The sequence below is a fragment of the Schistocerca piceifrons genome, chromosome 8 (assembly GCF_021461385.2).
Source record: "Schistocerca piceifrons isolate TAMUIC-IGC-003096 chromosome 8, iqSchPice1.1, whole genome shotgun sequence".
NCBI lineage: Eukaryota > Metazoa > Arthropoda > Insecta > Orthoptera > Acrididae > Schistocerca > Schistocerca piceifrons.
In genome coordinates, this window is record NC_060145.1 from 279,627,254 (window position 1) to 279,648,479 (window position 21,226).

At 38.7% G+C, this 21,226-nt stretch overlaps 1 protein-coding gene across 1 annotated transcript in view; it reads right to left on the minus strand.

The window, feature by feature from the left end:
• The window catches only part of LOC124711575 (cubilin-like), a gene marked incomplete in the record, with an annotated part of 644,865 nt that overhangs the window by 75,539 nt on the left and 548,100 nt on the right, over positions 1–21,226 (minus strand). Inside the window, 2 exon segments of the mRNA XM_047241722.1 lie at positions 8,580–8,806; positions 17,705–17,883. Of these exon segments, the coding sequence (XP_047097678.1) occupies positions 8,580–8,806; positions 17,705–17,883 (406 nt within the window).

The following is a 21,226-nucleotide window of genomic DNA, read 5'->3' on the forward strand; positions in this document are numbered from 1 at the left end:
TGAAGAAAAAGAACTGGCAAGATGCAGGAAATGGGGAGAGTTCGGAAAAGTTTGCTCTAGAGTCAAGGGAGACTTACCGAAAGGGATGAGAAGGAAAGACTGATTGCTGGGGAAAACCTGAAGCTTAAAGGTGAAAATAGGGTAATATGCAAGACAGAGATTGCTGGCACATCATGCATGAGTTAGTAAGAGCAGAAAGATATGTGGCAGAGGTGGGGGAGGGGTCAGGGAAAAATAGACAGATCCAAAAATAAAAGATATGGAAAACTAAAAGGAAGCACAGAAATGAATTGTTACTGAGAAGCAATGCTGAGATGGAAGATATTAATGTAAATTAAAGATGGGTGGGTGGCAAGAACCAAGGACACATAATGTCAGTTCACACCTGCAGACCTCTCTGAGACACTGGTATCTGGAGCAGGAATCCAGATGGTACTTGTGGTGAAATGAGCACTGAAGTCATGACTGTGATGTTGTAAGGTATGCTCTGCAACAGGATACTGTGTATTGTCAGTATACACCCAATGCCTATGCTCATTCATCTGCACCGGGATACTGTGTGTTGCCAGTGTACACCCACCACCTATGCTCATTCATCCTAACTGATACATAACAGCTGATACATGACGTGTCATTTCAAAGGTGGCTCTCCCCTTGATAGTAAAAGTTTTGCTAGCTATTGGGCTAGTAGATGTGATGGTAGGAAAGTGCATAGGGCAAGTCAAATAGTAGGGACAGTCACAGAGTTAGGAGCTACAGGGTAGGCAAATGGGTGCACAAGGAGCATAGGATCTGATAATGATCTTGTGGATATTGGGAAGGCAACAAAAAGTTATTCTAGGTGTGGTGAGCAAAATATCAAACAGGAGGGACCCCATTTCAGGACATGATTTTAGAAAGTCATAGCCTTGGCAATGTAGCTGATTAATACATTCTGGATAATATTAAGTGACAAGAGGTGTACTCCTAATTGTTTTTTGGGAGGATCAGCAGCACCAGGATTGGATGTGGCGGCTTGGGAAATCTGCTTACGTACTATGCCGGTGGGTAATTACGTCTAGTAAATGCTGAGGTGAGAATGTATCTGTAAGGAGTCTGCATCTGAACAAATAAGTTGCCTCAAATGCCAAGGCTGTATGAGAGGGAATGTTTGAAATGGAAAGGATGGCAACCATCAAAATATAACTAACAATGTATTTAGAGATTCCAAGAATTCTAACAGGTCAGCCTCATTGTGCGTCCATATGGCAAAGATGCCATCAATGTATCTAAATGAAACCAGGATCTGAAGGCTTATGGATCCCAGGAAATTTCCCTCCAAGTGACCCACGAAGAGGGTGGCATAGGAAGGAAACATACTGGTTCCTATGATCTGTTTGTACGTCTGACCCTCAAGTATTTGTTGGTAAGTATAAAATTGATTAAGTTGAGCAGGAATGATGTTGTAGGTTTGGAATCAGGTGGGTGCTGAATGAGGAAATGTTCAGCAGCAGACAGACCATATACACGGGGGATGTCTGTATAGAGGGAGGTGGCATCAATGTTAATAAACATGACAAGCAAGGTTTGTAGAGGGAATGGGACAAGCACAGATTTCAGATGATCTAGGAAATGGCTAGTGTCTTTAATGTACGGGGGAAGTCATTACACTATAGGTTCCAGGTGTTAATCAAATAAGGTAGATATATGTTTGGTGGGTGCTTTGAAGACAGCAGCTATGGGATGGCCAGAGTGATTGGGTTTGTGGATCTTAGGAAGAACGTAAGTCCTACGGACTGAGGTGTTAGTCTTTGTGATGGCCTGAGGTTTTGAGAAGGGACTACAGGTCAGTTTGTATCCCTTGTACACTGGGAGGATAATGATGGAATCATCAATTCTTTGGGAATAAAGTGCCTGGAGTTCTGTAGAGATCATGGTCAGCACCTGAGGAAGGATTGTGAAGCAATGATGAATCTCAGGAATTCTTGGCAGGCTTGCAAGGGATTATTTTGAAATAGTGGTGGTGGATCAAATTGTGATCATGGTCTGAGCTGTTCAACACAGGGTTCAATGTCATGTTTTGCTGTTAGAAAGTTTTTGGGATTGGATTGGAAAGTGATACTTCCAACTGAGATTACATACGAAAGAAAGTATTTCCTCCACCAAAGCAGCGTGACTAAATGCAAGTTTAGGGCTGAAAGTGAGACTCTTGGATAACACAGATAATTCAGGAGGGAAGAGTGCCACAGATGAGATGTTGAGCACGAATCCGCCTGACAAATTAGTGTCGAGGTCTGGTGTTCCGACCAGCCTGTGGATGGTTTTTAAGGCAGTTTTCCATCCGCCTTGGTGAATTCGGGCTGGTTCCTCTTATTCTACCTCAGTTACACTATGTCACCAATTGCTGCACCACCACTTTCTCCACGTATGTGTACACCATAGTTATTCTACCACGCAAACATTGGGGCTATACTCGTCTGGTGTGAGACATTCCTGAGGTGTGTGTATGTGTGTGTGGGGGGGGGGGGGGGGGGGGGGGGGGGCGACTGCACAATAGCCCTGGGGTTGGTGTGGGGCGGCAGTGGGGTGAGTGGACTGCTGTAGCCTGTTGTGGGGTTGTGTGCCACTGCAGGCTATGGCAGGGATGAAGCCTCTCCATCGTTTCTAGGTCCCCGGTTCCATACAATACAATACAATTCCTATGACCATGAGTTATCATTGCCCTTGGAAGCAATGTGATGGCTGGGCATGTTAAGAAGGTTGGCCAAGCTCGGTTTGTAGGAGAGAAGTGGTGGCTGTTGGTGTGACTGTTTTGGCAACCAGAGAAGGACAGAAACAGAAACACTATTGTTAGGGTATTTTAGGAGAAAGTGGGACAGCTTTCTGAGGCAAAGTCTGGTCTGTTGTTGCAGTTTGAAGTTGGCTTTGCAGATGACATGATCCAAGAAAACATGAGAGACAGGTAACTGCAGGATTTCGTAGAAGCAGAGAAGTTTGTGGATTGGAAATTGGCAGATGGGGCATACAGATTACAGATTAGCTAGTAAGTGCAAGAATTACTGTATTTGAAACTGTAAAAGGGGCTGATATAGAGTAGGATTACATTCTGAAACAAGTACTTTCAATGATGGGGCTTTGATTGATACTTCCAGGCTCAAGCTGGTTTCAAGGAATGAAATGTGGGTGCTTCGTTTTGATAGTGCAAAAATTATGTTTTCAAAAGGACTGAATGTAATATTTGTGGTGATAGGCGATCACACAGCTGTCATCACATGATCAGCTGATTGCTTACTACCTGTCAACTGAGTTTGCTCACTGTTTGCTAGGATTGCTAACATGTGGTTACTTCTTGCCTCAGCACAAGGACATTCCAAGGTTTTTGAATGTTATACATTACATTATTCCATTGTTGACTACTTTCTGAGATTCTTGTTCTTAGTAGCTGTCAATTGTTTCCTCCAGTTACGTTAATTCTATTTTCATGTTTCTTGTGATTCTCGTAATTTGGAACACTCTAATTATGGAAATAAAAAGCACTGAATGTAGGAGCCGTCTCAACGCAATTCTTCCACTATAAAAGCATGAAATTAAGCTGCAAGCCTCACTCACAGCAAGACTTGCAATAGTGGTGACCCCAACATGATTTGTGATCAAATATACAATTTACAAAGCTCAAGAACACATTCAATACCAGGAACATGTCAGAGGCAGATGCACTCACAATCTCAAGACTGGTGGTACAGCTAACTTGGTTCTGGGCTCACAATTCCATATTACGGTTTGTGCAGATTGAGGTGAGCTTCCTTTGTGCTGGTGTGACACCTGAGTCCACAAAGTCTGATTTAGTAGTTAGTCAACTGAATCATTGATATGCTGCCGAAGTGGAAGAAATTGTAACTTCACCAACCAAGATGGAATTAATACAACGAGCATCAGCATCACAAGAAGAGAGAGTGCAACAAGTACTAACAAAAGAGAATATTGGAGACAAGAAACCATCACAATACTTCCATCAGTTGAAGAGCTAAGCCAACAAATGCACAGTTCCAGACAAACACTACTTCATACCTTGTGGAGCAGTAGATTGCCAGCTGAGGAGAAAGCTATCACCGCAGCACAAGTAGATATGCTGCTCGATGCTGTAGCTGAAGTAATTGACCATATTCAAGAAGCAACTGTGCTCACCTCCTGTTCTGAAGTGGCAATGGTACGTAACAGCACTTCAATTGGAACCAGACCGGACTACGACAGTTTACTGAATAAAGTTGAGGCACTGAACAAACAGCTTAATGGTATCCTCTTGTTTTAAATAAAGTTGAGGTACTGAACAAACAGCTGAATGATAGCCTCTTGAGAAAGGTCAACACCCTCAGTAAAGAGTTGATGGAGCTGCTCACTGCTGAAACATTACAGTACAGCCCTGACAGAGATCGTGGAGTCATTCTTTATCAGACGTACTCTCCTCCAGTAACTTGCAATCAGTGAGTATATGTTGGTGTTACCCATGATTCAAAGATCAGGCACATGACAGTATCCTTCGGTGTGCGTAAGTCAGCCATAAACATCAGACGGAGGTACATGTACCTTCTGTATACTTATTCATAATGGATCATAAGTTGGGGGAGAAAGTTTTTGATAGATACTGGATCTGATTTCAGCATTCTGCCACAGGATAATCTACAGACGTACCGTCTGAACACCATGTTTTGACTGTTGGTCACTAACAGCTCTGCCATTGTAATGTACAGCATGCAGCACTTGGAACTGGACCTGGCAGCCATCAGTTCCGCATTGCAACAGTATGTTAATGAGGCCTAGCAGCCCCTTGCTTTTTTCTCTCAGAAGTTGTCTCCAACTCAGCACCAATAGAGCACATATGACAAAGAATTCTTGGCAATCTACACATCCGTGAAGTATTTCTATCCACAGCTAGAGGCAATAGTATTTACAATCTATAAGAACCACAAACCTCAGACCTTTGCCTTCCTCTAGAATAACGGCAAATGCTCTCCAAAGCAGTTCAATCAGCTAGGATTTATTGTTCAATTATCCACCAACATTAAACATATCTCAGGATTACACAACATAGTGGCAAACTAGACAGTTTGTCGCACATCAGCACCATCACGGAGATAATCAATCTAACATGCCTGACTCAAGCACAGCAGTCTAACCAAGAACTCCAAGATTGCTTAAACGATTCTACAGCAGGCCTGCAGCTCATGCTCATTGACATCCTGAGGTAAACACTATGGAGTACTGTGACACCTCCAATGGAAAAACACATACTAGGTAACATAAAAACATTGGTTCTTTTTTGGTATTGCATACTCAGAAATAAAAAAATACTGTCCTGCAATGTAACTGACAAAGGGAGTATATCAATGAAAATAATAAATTTTTGAAAATATGATGTAACTGGATAAATAAATAAATCTATCTTGGGTTGTCAGGCGTTTTGCCGGATATCACGTCGCACCTGATGAAGGTAACAAGTTATGTTACCGAAATATCGTGCAAGTATGACGCTGGTATCTGGCAGAACACCCACAGCCCAAGATGTCATTAGATCGCCAGGGAAGCCTGAAGAATTAAAAAAAAAAATCTACTCGTGTAGCAGTAGCTATCCCTCTTTCCTAAACCTCACATGTCCTTTTCATTCTCTCCTTTCCCTTCCTGTTCAACCATTCTGCCAGAAGAAAAAGCCACTCACTCCAAAAGCTTTCAGATTTCAACACCTTTATGTGCGTGAGACCCAAGGATATGTTGTAATGCCAGATCCCACCAATAGAATTCTGAGAAACTGGTGTCTGTTGGATGAATGCAAAATACACATGTTGTTAAACAGGCACCTGTGTCATGACTGTCATGTTGTAGAGCATGCTCTGCAACACGATATTGTGTGTTGTCAGTATAAATAATCTGCCTGTGCCCAAACTCTCTGCCAGTACCCATTCAACCTAACTCATAATTTGGCTCCTTCCTATGCCAGCCTCTTCATGGGTCACTTAGAGGAGGCTGTCCTGGGATCCGTAAGCCTTCGACCCCTGGTTTGTATTAGATACATTGATGACACCTTTGCCACACGAACTCATAGTGAGGCTGACCTGTTAGAATTCTTGGAATCTCTAAATGCATTCTCCTAATTAAATTTCACGAGGTCCTATTCTGGATCGCACATCACTTTCCTTGATGCTGACATCATCCTCATTGAGGCTCAACTACACACATCTGCTCACACTGTACATTGTTGTTGTTGTCCTTTCCATGTCAAATGATCCCTCCCATATAGCCTTGGCAGACAAGGCAAACTTATTTGTTCAGATGCAAACTTTTTTACAGCAATACACCATCATTATCACGTCAGCCATCAGTGAATGTAATTACCCCATCAGTCTAATTCAACAGTAGATTTCCTGGGCCATCACATCCAATCCTGGTACTGCTGAGTGCACCAATTGTCACTCAGTATTATCCAGAATGTATTAATCATCTAGTATGACAAGGCTATGACTTCCTAAAATCATGTCCTGATATTAGGTCCATTCTGTCTCAAAATTCGGCCACCACACATAGAACAGCTTTTTGTCACCCTCCCAATCTGCACAGTATCCTTGTCAGATCCTATGCTCCTTGTGCATCCATTTGCCTACCCTATGGCTCCTAACCCTGTGACCGTCCCCACTGGTAATACTTGCCCTAGGCACCCGCCTCCCACCTCCTATACTAGCCCTGTAACTGGCAAAACATGTACTACCCAAGGGGGAGCCACCTATGAAATGACACGTCATGCACCAGCTGTTAAGTTAACACTGTTTTGCCTTTTTACCCCCAAGTTATAGTTAGACAGAATGGGATAGGCAGTGATTATATACTGATAACACACAATATCCTATTGCACAGCATGCTCTACAACCGGACAGTGATGATCTTGGTGCCTGTTTTGTCACATGTGCCATTTAGATTATTCCCCAAAGATGCCAGTTTCTCAGAACTATGCATGTGGAAAAGTTTGTTACAATATGTCCTTGGTTCTTGCCAGCCACCCAATTTTAATTCACACTAATATCTCACATCACTGCATTTCTTCTCAGTACCTGCTCCTTTCTTCACTCCCTTCTAGTTTTCTATATCTTTTATTTTTTGACCTGTCGCCCCCCCCCCCCCCCCCCCCCCCAAACACATGCAATACGCTTAGATTTCTGCCTTTATTAACTCATGCACACTGTTTAAGGCATAATCTCTGTCTTGCATATTACCCTATCTTCCATCCACAACCTATCACATTTTCAAATCTCATCCAGTGCAGCTCCCAACAATCAGTCTTTCTTCCTCATCCCATCTGGTATATCTCTCCCAGGGTTCTAGGTGACTCTTTGAACTATCCTCATTTCCTAAACCTCACCAGTACTTTACGTTCAGTCCTCTTCCTCCCCCTTGAAACCTTTTACTAAAAGAAGAAGGAGCCACAGGCTCCAAAAGCTCGCAAATTTCAATATCTTTATGTGTGTGTTCTCCTGCTACTGCTTAGTGAGATTTTTTTCTCTATCCAGTTATATTATATTTTTAAAAATGGATTATTTTCGTTGATACACTTTTTAATGAGATTTTTGCTCCTTCACCTTGTTCTTTTGATATAAATTTTATGACACTGCACACCATCTATCATGAAGCGGTACTCTGACGCATAGTGTGCATAGAGACTGTGGTGCCCTGCTGTGTGAAAATGAAGTAGCGACGAGTTCATGGGTTGGCAAGTGACAGGCAGTGGAGAACAGAAATGGCTACTCCTAAGTGCACAGCTCAGCAGGTGGCATGCAACTGAGGTGGTCATCCTTCACAACAAAAGAATGGACCCCCCCAGCAGTCAAGATGAGGATATATTTCTATGGGGAGGGGGAGCCATGTTACTTTGAACAAGTTCTACAATAATTTTCTATTCTTCAGCTCTCTGAGGTTGTATTTAATACTCTTGTTTCCTACAGCAGTTCATTCTGCAATCATCTCCTTTTCAACTCCTACAAATTGTCTCTTAGCACTCTTCTTTCGTTTGTATTTATTTTTTGTTAGGTTAATTTGCAATAACTAATACTCTTAGCTTACTTCAAAGTCTTTAGAATTCTCAACTGAGTGCCAACAATAAGTGCAAGTGTTTATTCAGTTAGCTTAAATGGAGTAACATAAATGCCCTTCATTAATACTGCCTTAGTAGATTATTATTAAAAATTGTGTAAGACAAAAAATACTGTATAATCACTGATTTGTATTACTTGAATCTTTCCACATTCCTTGTTATTTTACCTGTAAGTTACAGTGTAAATGAATTGATAACCATAGGAAATTACAGTGATAATTAAAATGCAGCAAGGGACAGTTCTTGGTGGTAGAATGAATTTTGTCACAAAATTATTGCACGTTACATAAAAACTGCCAAGAAACAGGAATAGCAGCAACAAAAGTATTCCTTGTAAAATCACATTACACGTCACTAATTGTGATTAAGAAGCAGGGAAAAAATGCAATATAACACATGATCTGACATTCAGTTTTGTAAACCAAATGTATGCTAAAGAAAACAAAGAAACATGCATGATATTTACCTCAATATAGTCGCAGCTGCACTCTGTGCTTGCTTGTAAAGGACTGTGACATGTTTCAATGTTGAGGGAATCAAACTCTAGATGAATTATACTTGATACATTTGCAAGAATTGTCCAGTGACAATCAAGGAAAGATTCATATTGCCCATTATGATCAATATCCACTGACTGAATTATCTGAGGACTATCTGATACATGAATAATACCTCCACAGCCCTGGGATGGACCTGTAAGAAAAAGAGGCATTAATGGACATAAAGAAAATTACCTGCATTCACAACATACATGTTGGACTCCAGTTCTTTTAATCCATGTTGGGTGCAGATAGAAATACAAACTTAAGCTCAAAACAAGTAGCATCTCTTTCTTTATTCATGAACAACCACTAACACTGCCAGCATGCGGAGTACTTGCAACATCTGGTAGACTGCATTGTGTTTTCCACATTAAATGATACAATATTCATTTGTTTTCTTCTTTAATGAGCTATGAAACCCATTGCTGCCAAATGAATAAGAGATGCAGAAATGGTGTAGTACATGTGGAAAACATATGAGCATAGGTGGAACATTTCAAAGGAGACTGAACAGCTTCTCACAGTGTACCATAGCAAGCACATCCACAAACCAAACAAGCAAACTGACAATGTGATTGCAAAAGTGGAACAAATGATAATGGAAGATAACTGACTAGCTGTAACAGATACACACTCCAAAGCTGGCACTTCCATGGCATTTATGCAAACCATACCACATGAAGAACTTAAAACATGGAAAATGTGTTCATGGTGGATAGCTCAATGGTGATTGTTGAATACAAAGCTACATGGTTATAAGTTTCATGTATTTTTGACATGAATGAGACTTTCTTTTTATCAGCTGTCACAATGGATGAGATGTGGATGTCATTTCTCAATCCTGAAACATGACAATGAACACAGTGGAAACATATTGACCCATTACCACCAAAAAATGTTTCAGGTTAACCATAAGTGGGGAGAAAGTGAGATTGGAAGAGTGGAGGCAAGATCTTAACTTATTATATTCCACAAGACACTGCAGCAATGGCAGCATCATATGAATTATTTCTGAGGACAAAGCTTCTTCAGTTACACCAAGAAAAATTACTGGGAATGGATGCTTATGTGTTTCCTCACTGAGGTACTACTCCTCCTTATTGGACAATCCTGATGCAGGAATTTCTTTATAACAGCAACTCTGAAGTGGTACCTTATACTTTTTAGTCCCTGGACTCCACCCCTGGCTTGCATCAACAGTGAAAGACACCATTCATGGCTGTCACTTTTCCAGTCAGTCTTCTTCTTTTTCTTCTTCTTCCATTTCACACTCTTTGGGGTACGCTGGATCAATCATTTCTTTGTGTGTTGTTCGTTTCTTTGGGGCCAGTATTTCTTCATTCTTTCTAATCTTCTTTTCCTCTCCTCTTCCGAGATGAAGGGTTTGGACTTTTGTGTAGATCTGTCTTGGAACCTTATGTTTTCATCTTTAGTAATTAACTTAGCTATTCGATTGATAAGTGAACTTTCTGAAATCTTTAATTCTACTAGGTCTTTCTCAGTTTCTTTCAACCAGTTGGGTTTCGTTTTGTGGTTACGGAAAATGTCAAAGATTTGTTTGGTTAATCTGTTGGAATTTATCCTGAGTAGATGACCTTAAAAATGTATTCTCCTTTTTGGCGTAGTATCTGAAAGTTTTTCGTGGAGAGTTTCATTTTTGACGTATATAATCTTACTGTCTTCAAATTTTTGTCCTATGATTTTTCTTTCCTTTAGTTCAAGTTTCTCCATTCATGTTTAGTGTTTCTGCGGCATACAGTGCTTCTGGCTTAATCACTGACTTGTAATGTGTAATTTTGGACCCCCATGAAAGGGATTTTTTGTTGTATATATTTTTTGTTAGTTGGAAGGACAATTCAAGTTTATTTTTTCTGGATTTCATTGCTATGCTTTCCCCAGCATTCCAACTAATCCATTCTCTGAGATATTTGAATTCTTTTACTATTTCAATCTTTTGCTATTGAACCTTGAGGTATTCACATGAGTGCTTGATGTTTGTCAAGATCTTAGTTTTATCAAAGGCAATGTGAAGACCTATTTTAGCAGCTGGTTTCTTTAGTTCAAGGATTTGCTCTGATGCTTCTTCCATTGTTTTAGCAAATAGGGCCATATCATCTGCAAAAGCAATGCAATTTACTTTAAGGTTCTTCTTTTTGCAACCCTGTCTTATACCACTCTTAATATTTGTGTTCCATCCTCTGACAACTTTCTCAAGCACACAATTGAACAGCAATGGTGAGAGCCCAACCCATGTTTTTATTTCAAGGGGTTCTGATAATTTGCCCATAAATTTAACTTTCGAAGATGTATTTGTAAGGGTTGCTTTTATAATATTAGTTGTTTTCTTAACCAAACCCATTCCTTCCAGGGCTGATAATAGAGATTCTCTATCAATCGAATCATATGCTTTTTTGAAATCAATGAGGGAGATTACGTATGCCTTTGCCATTGATTTTTGGTATGCCATGATGTTTTTGAGGTTTAGTATTTGTTCCGAACATGATCCACCATTTCTCAATCCTCCCTGGTATTTCCCGATCTGCGGGTCCAATTACGGCTCTGCCCTGTGCAAAAGGACTTTAGAAAGAATCTTGTATGTTATATCCAGCAGTGATATTCCTCTGAAATTGTTGGGGTGTGTCTTCAAACCTTTCTTGTGGATAGGGTGGATGAGAGCTATTCTCCATTCTGTGGGGATCTCTTCTTCTTTCCTTATTTTATCGAAAACACTCTGAAGGGATATAATTGCATTTTTGTCAGGTTTTTTCCGTAGTTCGGCCACTATTTGGTTTTCTCCAGATGCTTTGTTGTTTTTAAGTTCTGAAATGACCTTCTATAGTTCTTCAGTCGTCGGTGGTTCTGAATCCAGCTTCTCACGGTTACTTGGGATGGATTCAAATTTTCCAAGGATGGGTTCACAATTCAAGAGTTTATCAAAGTAGCCTGCTAGTATTTTGCAATTTTCCATGTTATTGTGAGCGATTCCCATTTACATCTCAAAATTGGAGGGTGGGTGCTTTGTATCTTGATAACCTTTGTCAGAAAGTTCTGTAAAAACTTCTTGTGTTGTTTTTAGTAAATTCTTCTTCAATTTGGAGGAGAGTTTTGTTTTCATGTGTTGTCTTAATCTTTTTTATATTTTTATCTACCAGTTTTCTATCTCTAATGAAATTCAGTCTGCTTTCTCCTGTTTTCTGTGATTGCCAGTTTTGCCATGCCTGTTTTCTTGTTTCAATGAGGTCATCATATTCCAGCAACCACCAGGCATGTTTTTTACTTTTTATGTTAGGTGCTATCTGTTCGGCTGTAGTAATGAGGTTTTCCTTGATATCCTCCCAGCTTTGTGTCTGAAAGGTTTCTGTTGCTTTTGTGAAGTCATCTGATTTTAATATCTATTCTGTACTGTACTTCCGACCTTTAATTTGTTTCATGTGACTTTTCCTGTTTCGGATGACTTTGAACTTAATTTTAGAAAGGTAGTGGTCTGAATCCAGGTTTTCACCACTGAGTACCCTAACATTCATGATTTCTTTGCGAGAAATCTTCTTGTTTGCCACATGGTCAAGTTGAAATTCCCCAAGGCTAGGATTTGTGGATATTCACGTCTTCTGTCTTGGTGGTATTTTCTTGAAAGCTGTGGATTTAAGAATTAAATTGTGTGCTTGGCAAAGTTCCATTAGCCTCATGTCATTTCTGATTGTTCTCTTGTGTGCAGGATAGTCTCCAACTATTTTCTTATATCTTTTTTCTTTACCAATCTGTGCATTAAAGTCTCCAAGAAGAATGATGATGTTTTTTATCTGGAATTTTCTGAATAATGTCATCTACATGCTTCCAAAAGGCCTCTACTTTTTCTTTGTTTTTCCTGTTATCCTCATTTATAGGGGCATGTGCATTGATAATTGTGTAGATTTTGTTTGTGCTTGTGAATGTAAGACTTGAGAGTCTTTCTGATTGGGAATCAAAGTCAACTATCGAGTTGAAGATTTGTTTGTTGATTATAAAGGCTGTTCCAAGATATGGTACATTTTTCATTACTCTCAGTCCCACTTTCCATTTGTACATCCTAAAACCTTCGGAACTGAAGGTATCTGTATCCGTGTATCATGTTTCTTGAATGGCTGATGAGTATGTTGAGGTTCTTTAGCGTATCTGTTAGAGCTTTAAGTTTTCCGGTTTTCAACAATGAGTTTGCACTGAAAGTTGCTAGGCACATTGATTGCCTATGTTGAAATTTGGATGAGATTCCAAGACACTCTGACTTGTCTTTGTGCAATGTTGCAGACTCCCCAGAATCTGAATGTCTGCTGACATACTGGCATACGGTGGATTGTCCACTTGGGGTAAAATACTTAACATCACACACTTCCATGACTGATAAAAGTTATTTTGGGTGTGGCCCAATGGTCACAAAAAAATACAACCAAGATTGTGAGTCCTTGAGGTAGTTCTTCCACTCTCTCTGCCGTTGGGATTCTGAACTTCCTCTTCTGCCTTTGCGACTGTTGACCAGGTTTCACCTAGTAATCCTAGGCAGGGGCTCTTACAGGGTGCTACCATCTGGAGCCAGATGGACCCAAGTTTTTTAATGAGGTGTTACTCCTCCTCGTCCAGTCAGTCTAATATGCATCTACGTCGAAATCCATACTCTGCAAACTACTGTGAAGTGCATTAGAGGGGGTGCATTGTACCAGTTCTTTGTCTCATCTTGTCCTTCAAATCCCTATGGGCGTGATGATTAGGAGGTTCTAGTATATTCCTAAAATTAAAGTTGGCTCTTGAAAGTTTGTGAGTAGGCTTTTCGTGCCAGTTTGCATATACCTTCAAGCATCTGCCTGTTCAGTTTCACGAGAATCTCATGAGAATGGATTCAGTTCTAAATTCTGTATCTGAAGATGTTGACAGTAAAACATACCAGGTCACTTATGGAAAATACTGTATAATGGAAGCATAACCGATGAATAAATCACAATTATTTAAAAAAAGCTAGTGGGAAGAACTATGGCAGCAACATATTTACTAAGCAGAAAACATACATTTTCTGAAAGATATTCTCCCAGCATTTTGACTCTGATTTAGTCTAAAATAAAATAAGGTACAGTATGGTAAGACAGAGATTTAGGAACCAGGTTTTAAATTGTAAGACATTTCCAGGGGCAGATGTGGACTCTGACCACAATCTATTGGTTATGAACTGTAGATTAAAACTGAAGAAACTGCAAAAAGGTGGGAATTTAAGGAGATGGGACCTGGATGAACTGACTAAACCAGAGGTTGTACAGAGTTTCAGGGAGAGCATAAAGGAACAATTGACAGGAATGGGGGAAAGAAATACAGTAGGGGAAGAATGGGCAGCTTTGAGGAATGAAATAGTGAAGGCAGCAGAGGATCAAGTAGGTAAAAAGACGAGGGCTAGTAGAAATCCTTGGGTAACAGAAGAGATACTGAATTTAATTGATAAAAGGAGAAAATACAAAAATGCAGTAAGTGAAGCAGGCATAAAGGAATACAAAGTCTCAAAAGTGAGATCGACAGGAAGTGCAAAATGGCTAAGCAGGGATGGCTAGAGAACAAATGTAAGGATGTAGAGGCTTATCTCACAAGGGGTAAGATAGATACTGCCTACAGGAAAATTAAAGAGACCTTTGGAGAAAAGAGAACCCCTTGCATGAATATCAAGAGCTCAGATGGAAACCCAGTTCTAAGCAAAGAAGGGAAAGCAGAAAGGTGGGAGGAGTATATAGAGGGTCTATAAAGGGGCGACGTTCTTGAGGACAATATTATAGAAATGGAAGAGGAGGTAGATGAAGATGACATGGGAGATACGATACTGTGTGAAGAGTTTGATAGAGCACTGAAAGACCTGAGGCGAAACAAGGCCCCGGGAGTAGACAACATTCCATCAGAACTACTGACGGCCTTGGGAGAGCCAGTCCTGACTAAACTCTACCATCTGGTGAGCAAGATGTATGAGACAGGCGAAATTCCCTCAGACTTCAAGAAGAATATAATAATTCCAATCCCAAAGAAAGCAGGAGCTGACAGATGTGAAAATTACTGAACAATCAGTTTAATAAGTTATGGATGCAAAATACTAATGAAAATACTTTACAGACAAATGGAAAACTGGTAGAAGCCGACCTCAGGGAAGATCAGTTTGGATTCCATAGAAATATTGGAACACGTGAGGTAATACTGACCCTACGACTTATCTTAGAAGGTAGATTAAGGAACGGCAAACCTACATTTCTAGCATTTGTAGACTTAGAGAAAGCTTTTGACAATGTTAACTGGAATACTCTCTTTCAAATTCTGAAGGCAGAAGGGGTAAAATACAGGGAGCGAAAGACTATTTACAATTTGTACAGAAACCAGATGGCAGTGATAAGAGTCGAGGGATATGAAAGGGAAGCAGTGGTTGGGAAGGAAGTGAGACAGGGTTGTAGCCTCTCCGCGATGTTATTCAATCGGTATATTGAGCAAGCAGTGAAGGAAACAAAAGAAAAATTCGGAGTAGGTATTAAAATCCATGGAGAAGAAATAAAAACTTTGAGGTTCGCCAATGACATAGTAATTCTGTCAGAGACAGCAAAGGACTTAGAAGAGCAGTTAAACGGAATGGACAGTGTCTTGAAAGAAGGATATAAGATGAACATCAACAAAAGCAAAACGAGGATAATGGAATGTAGTCTAATTAAATCAGGTGATGCTGAGGGAATTAGATTAGGAAATGAATAACTGATGATGGTCGAAGTAGAGAGGATATAAAATGTAGACTGTCAATGGCAAGGAAGCGTTTCTGAAGAAGAGAAATTTGTTAACATCGAGTATTGATGTAAGTGTCAGGAAGTCGTTTCTGAAAGTATTTGTATGGAGTGTAGCCATGTATGGAAGTGAAACATGGACGATAAATAGTTTGGACAAGAAGAGAATAGAAGCTTTCAAAATGTGGTGCTACAGAAGAATGCTGAAGATTAGATGGGTAGATCACATAACTAATGAGGAAGTATTGAATAGGATTGGGGAGAAGAGGAGTTTATGGCACAACTTGACGAGAAGAAGAGATCGGTTGGTAGGACATGTTCTGAGGCATCAAGGGATCACAAATTTAGCATTGGAGGGCAGCATGGAGGGTAAAAATCATAGACGGAGACCAAGAGATGAATACACTAAACAGATTCAGAAGGATGTAGGTTGCAGTAGGTACTGGGAGATGAAGAAGCTTGCACTGGATAGAGTACCATGGAGAGCTGCATCAAACCAGTCTCAGGACTGAAGACCACAACAACAACAACAACAGTATAATAAAAACAGATTGCTGGATAATGTGTGGGATTAAAGTCTATTGTACCAGAAAGAGAAACTGCTTTGTAATTTAGAGGACAAGTTGTAATTATGAGTTAAGACCCATAACCATAATATTGTAAAATTGTTCAGTTTGGCATGAAGAAAGGAAAATAGTTGCACTAGAGAGAATAAAGCACTTAAATATTAAAGTATGGTAATTAAACAACAAACAAATAAAAAGAATGAGGTGAATTAAATCAGCTTATCAGATAAAAATTGTGCAGAAATGACAATATGTTGTAATCTGGCCATCAATTTCAGTGATTATGGCAGTAAACATTACTCTTGCTAATAAATTATCAAGATGCATTACATTTACTCTGGCAGACTCAGTTTACAAACCTGCCACACCACAGTTTCAAATACAGCCTCTACGGAGATTAGATAAATCATTACATCTTTAACAAGTCGTAATTCTGTCTATTATTGTTCTTTTAGGAGAGCATTAAAATCTTGTTTTCATTTACAAAATTGGCCTTGTGCTATTATTAATTAATTCATTTACTGTGTACCGTATACTCTATCAATAAAGATAATCTTGAAGGGTCAACAACAAACCATTACACCTAAATAATTCTTTTGTGTAAATATTGAAATGGTAACAAAAGAAAACAGCAGTTGCTTAGCATAAAAAAGAAAGCACTGGCTTTTTAAAAAGTAGTATGTTTCTTGTTAATTTTACTGTTTTAAATTTGGCTTTAGTAAGAACAAACTGTACATTGTAGTGTAATGTTAATGTATTGTAATGTACTTTTAACAACTGTTTCATTTTGTATATGTATCCTACGACCATCATCTTTGAAGATTTCCTTCCTTTATAGACTCTACAGAAAATGGTGAATGAACTACCAAATGAATCAATGAATAACAGCAAAATGGGTGCTATATTTGTGAAGTACAGACAAAAAATTGTTGAAGCTACAATTTGAAGGGCCTTCAGAAATATAACGAACTGCAGTCAAAGTGTCGTCTTACTGATACACTTTGAATGCAAAACTGCAATCAAGACAATGAGTTCACATAGTTAAAAACTGCATCAATAAAGCAACAACATTTTTGTCAGTACATAAGGTTATTTGGGTCTCGTGGGCTCCATTGTAATTATTTCCTTTTGAAAAAGAGCAAAACAATGACAGCATTTTATTATGAAACATTATGGCATTATTGTTTTTCTTTTTCTTCTTAAGGAGTTGAGACAAAGACAACTAGTCTACAACATAAAGAAATGCTCTTGTCATGTGCCTGGCTCCAGATTGATAATTGTGATGGCAGAAGTGCAGCAACTGAACTTTCAAATAGTTCCTTCATCCCCTATTCATCAGATCTGGTATCGTCTGATTTCTTTTTCTCTTTCTTAATTTCAAATGATGGCTTAAATGAAAGAAACGATGGAGTCATCAAAAGTATGAAACAATTTATTTTCTGAAATGAAAGAATTTTAACTCTTCCTGGGATAAAGGTAGATGGACAAATTTATAAAATTACAAAAATGTTGCTTAGGTACTATTTTTTACCAAGCTTAATACATGCTCATAATAATACCCTTGCTACACAAAAACCATGATTCAAGTAAAAACCATGATTCAAGTACACATTAATTAATAATGATTTTTTCTGTCTAGTTATTAATGCGTCTTCTGTGCATGAATTTATTCCATATGCTGACAAAGCATACAATGTTATTTTGATGATAACTACTTACCATACATGAAGATTACTTCGCCAGTAAAATTAGATGGTGGCTGGAATGAGTATGTGAGGAAGCTGACTGCCATTGAGTTATTGGTGGATGAAATAACAGGGAGAGCATCTGTGAGGTTGGAACAGAAAAGCCCCAGACGCTTTCCAGTGTCTGTGGCATTACCATCATAGACTTCCAACCTAAGATCCAACAGGACAAACCAACAGTAATTTAAAGAACATATTACAGTGTGCTGAGCTAAAATTTTATCATTACATACCATAAAAAAAGTTTGTAAATAAAGATGTAACCACTATAAACATTTTGAATTCTCCTCTCTTTTCATGACAAATTTTGAAATGCGCTTTCCAAAAAGATTAGTTAAAATCAACACATCTAGCCACAGACACACAAATTCTTGGATCACATCTGGCATCAAAAACTCTTCCAAGACTATGAAAAGACTGTTTAGAAATGAAAACCAATACTGACCCTAATTTCAAAAAACATGTTAGTAACTACAAAAAGGTATATAGAAGGGAATTAATCTAGTGAAAGTATTAAGTAACGATAGACTAATAACGAAGTCAGACAATAAATCAAGGACCACATGGGAAATTGTTAAAAGAGAAATAGGAAAAAGCTCCAAAGAACAGGATATTGTACTTAAATCTAGTGATAACACTGAAATAAAGAAGGAAGTCTTGCCCAATTACATTAACAATTACTTTCTAAGTGTACCTCATTAATTAAGCAAGAGCTTTATAAATTAAGCAAGAGCTTTACCAAAGAAGAGAAAAGTTTTGGATATACCGTATAACAGGATGCAGTTTCTGTGATAGAAATAAAATATATGAATTAATTAAGGGATTACTGCAACTTTGGTAATACATATTCTTCAACATGAAGTAAAAGTTGATTTTGCAAATGCAAAGCTCAAGTTAAACAGAAACAAAATTTATGTATAATGTTGGAGACATGTTTGTTACAAGATGATGTACATAAGATCATGTTTTTCATTATAAATCCATTTATTATGTAAAGACAATAATATAGCTTATTCAAGAACATTCATGTTGACTAAATATTTCAGAACTGTGAAGGCAGTCATGTTACCGTTTTCATATTATTTTTTGACATGTAAACATATGACCAGTTTTAATCATTTTTTCTCTGATATTCACATATGTAAAGAGTGTCAGTTTATTTTAATTTGTGATGTCAAGATATGAGGAAAGTGATAAAATTTTGAAGTTCAAATTAAAAAGTGTGTTTTAGATCTTTCCTCATGAAACCAGATCCCGCTATTTCGCAATATTAATTATCCAGGCAGGAGATCTGCAGTTAGACACCCCAGACTTGTGGAGGACAAACTTAGACAGATGAGTATTATGCAGACAATTTAAAAGTGAATACCAGGCATTCAATTAAAAATTTACGTGACTTACACTTATTTCAAGTTCTGTCACTTGAAGTACGATTTATACTTCCTTTGTCAGAAAAGTTCCAGGATAGATTTTTTTAAGAATAGAAAATTGCACTTACCAAGTAATGATCCTAGCATCTGATAAAGTAGTCCCCTTGGCTATTTATACAAAATTGCAAACATTTGTGGAGGTCTTGGAAGCAAGCAGGGAAATTTTCAATTGTGATACTTGTAAGCTCATTTGTCACAGGCTGTTAGATGTCTGTGATGTCTTGGTGAAGCTTTTCTTTCAGTTGCCTACTCACTTGTGCCAACAAGAAAAAATTGCAAGGCGAAAAGTCAGGTGGATATGATGGATTTGCAATGGCAATAACACAATGTCTGGCCAGATACACGGTAACAGATAAAGCAGTATGGGGTCTTGCATTGTCAGGCAGAAGGAACCAGTCTTGAGAATGCCACAAATCAGGATGAGAAAGTCAAATAGCTTGTTGCAAATATTTGAAGACTTTGATCTAAAGAGTTTGTGCACTCACCATATAATGGAAAGACTGAAGTCACACGAAGGCGCAACAACTAAACTGTTGGAAAGTTAGCTTTTGGCCAACAAGGCCTTTGTCAAAAGTAGACAATATACACATACTCATGTAAACATAACTCACCCACACATGACCACAGTCTCTGGCAGCTAGAGCCAGAGCTGATCAGCACCACAAAAACAACTGCACTTATTTGTACTCAGGTTAAGGGAATCTGAACAATGAATTACAAGGTTTTTTTTTGTTTAGGGAGAATACATGGACAAAAAATACACTGAGATGACAAAAGTCATGCGATAGTGAGCTTTCAGTTTTTTATGGCTACTTAATCACTTCAGAATTTGTATCACATTCTGGTGTACAGATTGGTAGAAGCATGAACTGTAGAAAACAGTTTTTTTCTTATGTTCCACTTATTTTTATTTCAGCTCATGTTTCAACATCCAAGCCTATTTCCTAGTGTTAATGTTTCAGAACAATGAGAGATTCCTAAAAGATTGGCTTGGTACCCAAAATCTAGTTCATGCGAAATAAAAATCTGTGAAACATTGGCAAAAAAGTACATTTCCTAGTGTAATAATGACAATGTTCCCCCAAGAATCAAAATTAAACCAAAGAAGATAAACTATAGTCTACTTTTGCCATATTCACATGCTAATATAAATTGCAATGAATTGCTTCTAAGTATACTAGACCACCATATTTACCTCACATCCTCAGTTCTTGCATGTACTGCAGAAACACTTAAAAACCAACATTTCCATATAATCTGCTATATCTGTGCAATAATGCAAAATATATACATAGTTATGACTCCGAAACTTCCTGGAAGATTAAAACTGTGTGCCGAACCGAGACTTGAATTCGGGACCTTTGCCTTTCGCTGGCAAGTGCTCTACCAGTTATGACTCTCTATCAAAACTAGTTCCATTAAAAGTCAATACTATGAGGTGCATATAGTAAGTAATGCAACATGTTTTTTTATGGAAGCAGGTTGGTTTCATTCAGGATTCCAGTACACCATATTACTACACACTCTTTTGGCTACAAAACCCTATTTTTCAACATAATCTCTGTTCAATCCAATAGCCTTATGCCACCTTACTGGGACTGTCTGTTTGCAATTGTGGTACCATTCTACTGCTCGAAATTGGAGGCACCATCTTGCTGTGTGAATAACATCCCCATAATCCACATAATACTTCCCATGTAATGCATCTTTCATTGGAGCAAACACACGGAAGTCAGAAGATGGAAGATTTGGGCTGTAGGGTGGATGATGAACAAGAGTCCAATAACATTTTGTGAGCTCCTCTTGGGTGTGCAGAATTCAGTAGCAATGTGTTTGATTGTGAGTCATCTATCCCATCTATCTGCACATTCCAGCATTGCAGGAGTCACAGCTGCATGCAGCTGCCTGGCATGCGCGGGAGATCGGACAGGTTTGTACGTCCTTATTGTGATGATGACAGATTACTCACCAAATGACTTACTGTCCTTTTATTCACTGTCAGGTCTCCTTAGACATACTGCAAGCACCTGTGAATATCTGCAACACTCTGGTTTTCCGCCAAAAGG